A 9,268-nucleotide genomic window follows, 5' to 3' on the forward strand; every position below is an offset into this window, starting at 1 on the left:
ATATCACTTTACAAATAAATTTTCATATATACTTTTTTTCCTTTTTCCTCCATGTCTTCTTTCTTCTCCTTAGTGTATTTCTCTGTCATTCCTTTACAGCTGCTGCACAAAATGTCTGATCATGAGCAACATGGGTTTCAGAGATGCTCATCTTTCTGGCGTAGTAGTGATGATTCCTCTTCCTGTCTAAATATTTCTTCCATTACTGTCACTCCTGTCAACTCACCTGATTCCAGACTGTCATTGGGACTGTTAATACCACCACCTTCTAAATGTGGCCTTCCCAAGCCAATCAGTGAGAGCAGCATCCCAAGACCTCATGTAATTTGCTAAGCAGAAAATTCTTTTTCATTATCCCACATATTTTTTTTAAACTCTACTAAAATGTGCCATTTATATCATAATGAAAAACATCAGGTATGTCTTGAATCAATGTGATGGGACCTGGCGGCTTTGTGTGCTATTTTTGCTTCCTTTGGTTACCTGATATCAGAATTTCAAGTAGAGAGTGGTGCTGGTGTACAAATCCACAGAAAGGCAAATTAGGACAGGTCACTTCAAAGGACCCTCAGATATGGCAACTGGGAAATTAGGTTGTCGGTGATATTGGTAAAAGCAGTTTTAGTGGCATTTGGTACAAAAAGAGCAAAGTCTCAATTGATATGAGTTAGTACCTCTTCCAAGAAAGTTAGCCTTAAGGGAAAAAGTAGAGATGAGAGGTTTAGAGGAGTTAAGACATTTTTGGTTGGTTTGTTTTGTTTTCAAGAACAGTCAGGATTTGGGTATCTTTATGTCCTGAGAAAGAGGAGAGAGAGGGAAGCCAGGGCAAATAGAGGGATGGGTTGATCAGGAAAACAATATTCCTGAATTGGAGGAAATAGCTGAGGGATAAAGTTGCCTCAAAGTCTTTGGACAGTATTTGTGACTGATAAAGTGAGCATGTTGTTAAAGAGAAGGAGATGACACCAGTTTTCCTGCATGAAAAATGTACCAACAGTCATATTAGCTGAATAGTAACTCTGTCACCCTTTACATACAATCAACCTTATTTTTCTTCCATTACTTTCATTATCAGTGAATCAGAAAAATAAATGTATTCTGAAAAGTCTAATTTTACTGTGAAACACGTGAAATAATCTCTGTTCATGTTCTTTGAGGAGAAGCAAGTTTTTTTCTTACTATTCCTCACCAAAATGGGAATTCTCTTTCTTTTCTAGATTGTGTGTGCACGTATGTGTGTTTTTTTCCCCCTGAATGACAAAGTGATGATTGTTTCATTCTTTTTTTTTTAATAAAGATTTTTATTTATTTATTTGACAGAGAGACAGCGAGAGCAGGAACACAAGCAGGGGGAGTGGGAGAGGGAGAAGCAGGCTCTATCTCAGGACCCTGGGATCATGACCTGAGCAGAAGGCAGACGCTTAAACAACTAGCCACCCAGGCGCCCCCGATAGTTTCATTCTTACATTACATCTTGACCCACACTGACCCAGATAATTTAATGATTTTGGTAGCATATTTAGTGATTATTAATTTATTTTGCAAGGTAGCTATTATCATAGAAAACTTAATGAACTCTTACCCAGGAATAAAAGGCACTGCAGTGAGTATAATAATTGGCTGTCATTGTAGTTATAAATACGAATTAACTTATACTCTTCGAAATTTTTTTAAGTTGCTATCAATTGCATTTGAATGGTCATATTTAAGAAGGTGCATTACTTATGTTCAGTTATTTCTGTTTCCAACTTACGGAAAATATAATACTGAAATCATGTTTTTATACAGTTTCTAATATTTTCAATTCTCTGATACAAATGGCAATTGTTTCTAGATTTACAAAAATATCTAATATCTTTTATATCTATCTAGAATAGTATTGTCACCATTTTTGCCATCATCTTTAAGGTCATTGTTGCAGAAATTTTCTGTTGCTTTCTTTCCAATGAATATTTGGTACCTGGTTAAATCATATGGAATTGCCAACATTTGATCTAGAAAATGGCAAGTTCATATGATTCAACTGAATTTGTTGTTGTTCATCTATGTTCTCTATGCATATGAAATATTTAGCATTATAATGTGTCTACCTGAAATACTGCCTTAATTCACATTATTTTCATTGCAGGCGGGCAGTGTGACACCTAAGTCACCCTCCACTGACATCTTTGATATGATACCATTTTCTCCAATCTCACACCCAGCTTCGATGCCTGCTCGCAACGGCACACAGCCACCTCCAATACCTAGTAGATCTACTGAGATCAGTAAGCCTTCCAAACCAATATTCTTTGCTATATTTGTGTAGATTTTAAATGTTTAATTGACACTTTATGGAAAATTACATATCTTAAGTTCACTAAAAGTGTTAATTACCAAAGAATTATGTCTACTTGTGCCGAATCAGCTAATCATATTTAACTTTATAATTCAGAGTATACACTAAAGACATCACTATTGCATTTGAAACTATTTTATGAAAAATGGTATTTTTGGTATAGGGTTATTTATATCAATACAAAGCATTTAATTATATTTTATTGTACTTGGGGTTATACTTTTAATGTTTTAATGGTTAAAAACAACTTGGTGGTAATTATTTTAATATTTTTGACATGTTTAGTAGAGCTCAGTGTAAATTTTTTGTTATCATAGAGTATAGGAATATTCTTAAAGAAATACATAAATATATGAATTCCATGATTCGTTTATTTATTAATCCTATCTAAGTGTTCTCTCTTGATATCTAAAATACTATACATGCATCGCTTTTCTGATCTACCTTCTATACATTTGGAAGGAACATAAGAGTCTCTTACTGATGAATTAGAAAGCATCCAACAGATGCTCATTTTCAATGTCGTGATTGTATTTTGATCTGTGCCCTGTCACAGAAACTTAAAGAGTAGTTCCCAATGGCCATGCTCAGTCATTATGTCCAAAGGAAACTGAAGAAAAGAGAGTTTTACATACTGTGCTTTATTGCATCCTCTCTGGTTCACATTAAGACATTTTCAATATAACTCTTAAGTTTTAGCTTGGGCTTAAAGTATGTCAGGGCCTTTAACTTATTTGTTTCCCCCTATGGAACTTATCAAAATATATTACACATGTTAGATATTCAATAAATTTTAGAGAATTAATTTGTAAATGCAAAGTAATAACATTAGAAACTTTAAAAATCATTTTACAAAAATATATCAGTACTTTTACATAAATTGAAATATATATTTAAATTCCTCTGAATATATTTTGTACCAATGCAAAATATTTTTTCAGGAAATAATCTATAATATATATGCCACAGTGTGTTTTTAGCAAATGTTGCCAATATCCTGATACATAATGGGGCATTTTTTTTGTCTATGAGTATCCCACATCTCTTTCTTTACTGTTTTTTAATTCCTTGGACTTAACCACTGGTCTACTCATTCATTTATTTAGTCCAATGGGCATTTGTATAACATATATGCTAGACTTGGGTTACAAGCTGAAATTTGAAATATAAATTAGCTATATATCTACAAAAGAGGATTTTAATCAAAGTCAAAATAGAAATTGAGAAGAGTGAATAGATTTGAAAATATTTAGAAGGAATAATCTATCAGGATGGTGATTGAGAGTTCATAATCAATTATGACTCAGGATTTTAGACTGAATGTTGTGAACAGGGAAAACTAGAGGTAGAAAAGGTGAAAATGCATTCCGTTTTAGACATTGATAAATTTGATATGCTTTTAGAAAACCTAGGCAAAGGTGCTCAGATAGTTTTAAGGAGTTTTTTAATGAGAAACTGAAGTTAACACCTTGCTACATTTTTTAATATCTGATGATCCTGAGTGCCAAAGTTTAGTAAATACAATGAAAGATAGATGATGATAGATGATAGATAGATGATAGATAGATGATAGATAGATGATGATAGATGATAGATAGATAGATGAAAGATAGATGATAGATAGATGATGATAGATGATAGATAGATAGATGATAGAATTCTAGATACCCCATACCATGTCTGTCTATCTTTATAGCAAATGCTATTGGAAAAATGGTACAGACAGACCTACTTGATACAGAATTGCCACAAATCTTTTTAATTTGTAAAAAACCACAGTATCTGTGAAGCACTGTAAAGCAAAGCACAATAAAATGAGATAAGCCGGGCGCCTGGGTGGCTCAGTCGGTTAAGCGTCTGCCTTCGGCTCAGGTCATGATCCTGGAGTCCTGGGATCCAGTCCCACATCGGGCTCCCTGCTCAGCGGGAAGCCTGCTTCTCCCTCTCCCTCTGCCTACTTGTGTTCTCTCTCTGTCTCTCTGTCAAATAAATAAATAAAATCTTTAAAAAATAAAATAAAATAAAATAAAATAAAATAAAATGAGATAAGCCTGTAATGAAAATCTCTATTCCTCTTGATCAGCTCTTCTTCCTTTTCATTAATTCATTTCTTTTTTTTTAAGATTTTATTTATTTATTTATTTGACAGAAAGAGACACAGCGAGAGCAGGAACACAAGCAGGGGGAGTGGGAGAGGGAGAAGCAGGCTTCCCGCTGAGCAGGGAGCCCGATGTGGGGCTCGATCCCAGGACCCTGGGATCATGACCTGAGCCGAAGGCAGACACTTAACGACTGAGCCGCCCAGGCGCCCTCATTAGTTCATTTCTTTTCACAAACATCTATCATGTGTAAAGCATTGTTGGACAGGCTTGTGGTATGGTGGTAACTGGGGCACTCCTCCAAAGAAAAGTTCCTTTGTTCTCCAAGTTCTGATTTATTGCCTAAGCTACATCAGACTGAGGAAAATAACAACAGTAATAATAACACCCATACCCATATATAATACCTATATATATTATATCATATATATAATATTCATATATAAGGTGACAATAAATTCCCATTTGTTTAGGACAGTTCTGGTTTATACCTTTTGTCCTGCTGTAACTGTTGGTAGCATTCCGTTTACTCTTAAGTGTCTTTATTTGGATGATAAAGTATATGTCCCTCTTAGTTATACAATACTTACCAGCACCAGGAACTTATAAAAATTTTTTACTTATTTAATATGTGAATTTGAAAAAAACAGTTATAACTAGAAAAGCAAGAGTCTTTCATAATGAGGGTCACAGATTAATTTACATGATATGGTAGAACTCAAGGAACATAAATATTACTTCTTACATAGCATGGAATTTTGAGGATATAGTTTTTCTTAATATATTATAAATTCCCATGCACCTATATAATTTTAAAAAATTGTGTGCATTAAGGCTGCATTGGAATTGATTCAGAAGAAATTTCATAATTTTTAAATTTTTAAATAATAGGCCATAGTTTTACCAATTTTAACTTTGATCCTTTTTAGTGGTTAAAAAAGTATGTACTTTAGAATATATGTTACAGAGACCTTTTGATATTCCATTATTGCTATTTTTAAAAAGAAATTTGTTTCTGGGATAGGAGACATTTTTAAAGAACCTGTCCCATTGTGTTTATTTAGGAAGGTGATATAATTTCATAGTACATGAGACAATATGCCTTAAATTTTCTCTAAATAAATGTGAGATTAAGATATAATGAGCTATGAGTAAAACTATTTACCAATCTACCTCAGTCCCTCATATTGCTTCATGATCTGTTGTGTTACAAAGGCATCAGTAAAGGGAATAGAGGTCTCAATAAGTAATACATTCATTGTGGTAAATTTAAACTGCTTCAGTAAAAATGCAGGTATTGTAATACGGTAATTTCAAATATTTGGTGAATTTGATATTGAGAAGTCTTAATTAAAGACACAGAAATCTCTCTGGATAATAATTCCTTGAAACCAGACAGTTTTTAATATTGTCATAAAATGGATCTTTGCTTCTTTGTTGGTCTAAGCTCAGGAAAGCCCAGCATAAAGTGTGCGTGGATAGGAGCTCATTTGGCCATATGAGTAGTTCTTTATATAATCTTGCCTTGGAAACCTAACTCATCCCAACTCACTTCTTGTCATTTCATTTACTAAATTATTTTCCTCCTTTTAGAACGGGACCTGTTTGGAGCAGAACCTTTTGACCCATTTAACTGTGGAGCAGGGGATTTTCCTCCAGATATTCAATCAAAATTAGATGAAATGCAGGTGACTATTTTAACAGATTGGCCTATAAATTGTTTATTTCTTTTTAATATGGGACACAGGAAATAGACACAAAGAAATTTGGACACACCAAAACTACCCTTTCCTTGAATTATTATCACTATAAAAACCTACTTGAAACAATTGCTTTAAAATATTCATATACATTTAGTCCTAAAAATACTCCTACGCGTGCTAAGGATGGGTCTTATTTTGTTTTGTTTTGTTTTTAGTAGTGTGATTTACCATGGCAAGGAGTTGGTTCTTTTTTTATACAAAATTACACGGATTCTAATGGTTCATTACTTTGAAATCCAAAAATTACAAGGTAATTTCACTAGGTTTACAAGATTTCATCTCAGTTTTACCAGTTATGAAGTTCAAATTGTGAATGGGTAGATGAAGGAACATCTTTGTGAGAGGAAAATCAGTCTCTTTTAAGAGAGGCATGGTAGCTGTGGTTCCTAACTTCTGGACTCTTTTTGGAAAAGCAGGCACCCAGTGACACCTTCTTTAGTAACGTAGTCCAGGTGGGTTTTCACTTCTCTCTCCCTCTTTTATTTTTCAATTCTTAATTGTACTGGAAGTTTGAAGATACTGGTTTCTTTTTACAGTGGGCCATGATTAATAAATGGTCTTAAAAGCACCAGAAAAAAAAAAAAATCTCTTTATATTTGCCCTTTACATTTTGGTGAAGTTAATATATCTTATTTTTTATCTAAAAGACTATTTATATGGTAGAATGTAGGCAAAGACCAATTATAGGAAGCTGATTGAGAAGAGGCAGCGAAGAGAAGGAGTCATTCCCGTTTATTAGGTGATTCGTTCTCTGTGCTTCATTTCCTGGACAAAACAGGGGGTATAGCTCAGTGGTAGAGCATTTGACTGCATTTCCTGGACAAAACAATTAATAGTGGATTCTGATCTTCTAATACTGGTGAAACACTCCTTCCTAGAAAGATAATATAAATATCCTTCCACTCGTTTTGGACTACAGCTGTGAAGCAGTTGTCTTCTTTTCTAGGTATTCTGTGAATTTCCTTATTGTTCTAGATATAATAATGCCTGCATCTTAACAGTTGGATTATTTGACTTACGCCTTGAGATTTTCAAAGAATATGTTCAAACAGCATTTCTCAAGCTGGGTGATTGATAATTTTCTTTTACATGAAAAATTATTTTAAATCCTTTATATTGACTTAAATTGTAACACTTCTTAAATATTTACCAAAAAAGTTATAAATAACTTAGCCTTACAGCTCCTGTACAACTGTTAATTCAAAAATTATAAATTAAATGAAAGCAAAATTACAATACCTAATAAAATTCAAATTAAGAACTTCAACACGATGGGTGATGTTATTTGGCCGAAACCAAAACCACCGATGTCAAACTTCTATTGATTTCAGCATGTATCCTGTTTGGTGGTACAATTTCTCTACCTCTTTTCTGTATTTCAAATACTATGAAATACTTTCACTCAAACAGTGCATGATTACTTAGCAAGAATATCTATTTCATATGAAATCAGTCCCTTCCTTTTTTATTAGTTTTACCAATTAGGTTTGTGCTCCTTAGGATTAATGCTTTTATAAGAACAAACACAAACATGGGCACTGATGTGGTGGTGTTTGTTCTCAAGCATTATGCAAATCACAAAGAGTACTTTTCTATTAATGTTTTTTTTAATTTTCACAATACTGAAAAAATTTCTATAGATTTTTAAAAATAAACCTACATTTGCAGATTTTTGTAGGAACTAACTTTGAGAGACACTGTATTGGAATGATTTAGTGATGTGTTAGTTAAATAATGTTAAGCTGTGGTATTTTTGCTTCTGTTTTTGTTTTTGCCATTTCTAATATTTTCTTAATGTCTTTTTTATTCTTTTCTGCTTTCATGGTGGGTAGCGCCAGAGATGGTTGGTATATTATTTTCATAATAATTTTAAACAACTTACAACTTCTTAAAGCTAAAACCTTAATATTTGCATGCTCTACTTAATAAATATTCAAGCAGCAGTTTCATATGGATGTTTCTGATTGTTGTGTTTAAAGAGGTTTTATAACCCGTATTTTATTTTTTTCAATGGTGTAGTCTCTATTGCATTATCCACCTCATTGCTTGTCTGATTTTTTTGTTTTGTTTTGTTTTGTTTTTTTAGTTCAAGATTTACTTGCAAGGTCACTTTAACTAAAGTAAAATAATATTTTCTTCATCTAAAGCCTGTGACAACTTTTGTTATTAATCTTGTTAGCCTAATTAAGCTAATGCACACTTTTGGCTACTATTTTTATCTTTGTATATAATGTAAAAACAGTACAGTACAGTGGGTTGTATAAATAATATTGAGTTAATAAGCCTAGTGAGATATTTGGGTTTTCTCTTTCACTTACAGAGGAAATCACAAAAGTATCTTGTGCGTCTCAGAATTTAAGCAGAAATGTGAAGTCGCATTGTACTATAAATTGTTAGAAAATTAAATATTTATTTGAACTCAATAATGTGGTTATTTAATTTGACATAATTTGAACTTCCTGGGACTTGTCACTGACAGGCAAATCAGTAAAAGAGTATCGACAGCCTAGAAGTGTACCTTCTAAGTTATAATGATTTAATGCCTTTAAAAAGGAGCTTGGCAAGAAAGATGGAAGAATTTTGCATGCAGGGGTGTTAAGTCAGCTGGTTAATAATTTGGTAGAAGATCAATGCACAGCTGTAACTACAACAAATATCCAAGTAAATTTCAGAAAGATTAGTCAGTTTAAAAAATGTTTGAAAATACAATTGAATATTTATCAGATTTTGAATTGGAAAGAAATTTTTATAAGGAAAAGAAAAATATGTAGTTTTATAGTTTCTATAGTTTTTTGTAAATTTTTTCTTTTCTCTTTAAAAAATATATAAATATATCACATATACATAATTAAGGTAAGTAGACAAATAATTAGATAACAATCAGATAAATAAAAACCTAGCAGTTCACAAAAGACCATGTTTTTTTTTTTTTTTAAAGATTTTATTTATTTATTTGAGACAGAATGAGAGAGAGAGAGAGAGCACATGAGAGGGGGGAGGGTCAGAGGGAGAAGCAGGCTCCCTGCCGAGCAGGGAGCCCGATGCGGGACTCGATCCAGGGACTCTAG

At 32.9% G+C, this 9,268-nt stretch overlaps 1 protein-coding gene across 6 annotated transcripts in view; it reads left to right on the forward strand.

Moving 5' to 3' along the window:
* The window catches only part of GULP1 (GULP PTB domain containing engulfment adaptor 1), a 271,805-nt gene that overhangs the window by 257,199 nt on the left and 5,338 nt on the right, over positions 1 to 9,268 (forward strand). For all 6 annotated transcript variants that reach the window (XM_078071085.1, XM_078071086.1, XM_036119950.2 and 3 more), the window contains 3 exons: positions 100 to 321; positions 2,129 to 2,267; positions 6,031 to 6,125. In XM_078071085.1, the coding sequence (XP_077927211.1) occupies positions 100 to 321; positions 2,129 to 2,267; positions 6,031 to 6,125 (456 nt within the window). The remainder of the gene's footprint in view (positions 1 to 99; positions 322 to 2,128; positions 2,268 to 6,030; positions 6,126 to 9,268) is intronic.

The sequence above is a fragment of the Halichoerus grypus genome, chromosome 4 (assembly GCF_964656455.1).
Source record: "Halichoerus grypus chromosome 4, mHalGry1.hap1.1, whole genome shotgun sequence".
In the NCBI taxonomy this organism is placed as follows: Eukaryota; Metazoa; Chordata; class Mammalia; order Carnivora; family Phocidae; genus Halichoerus; species Halichoerus grypus.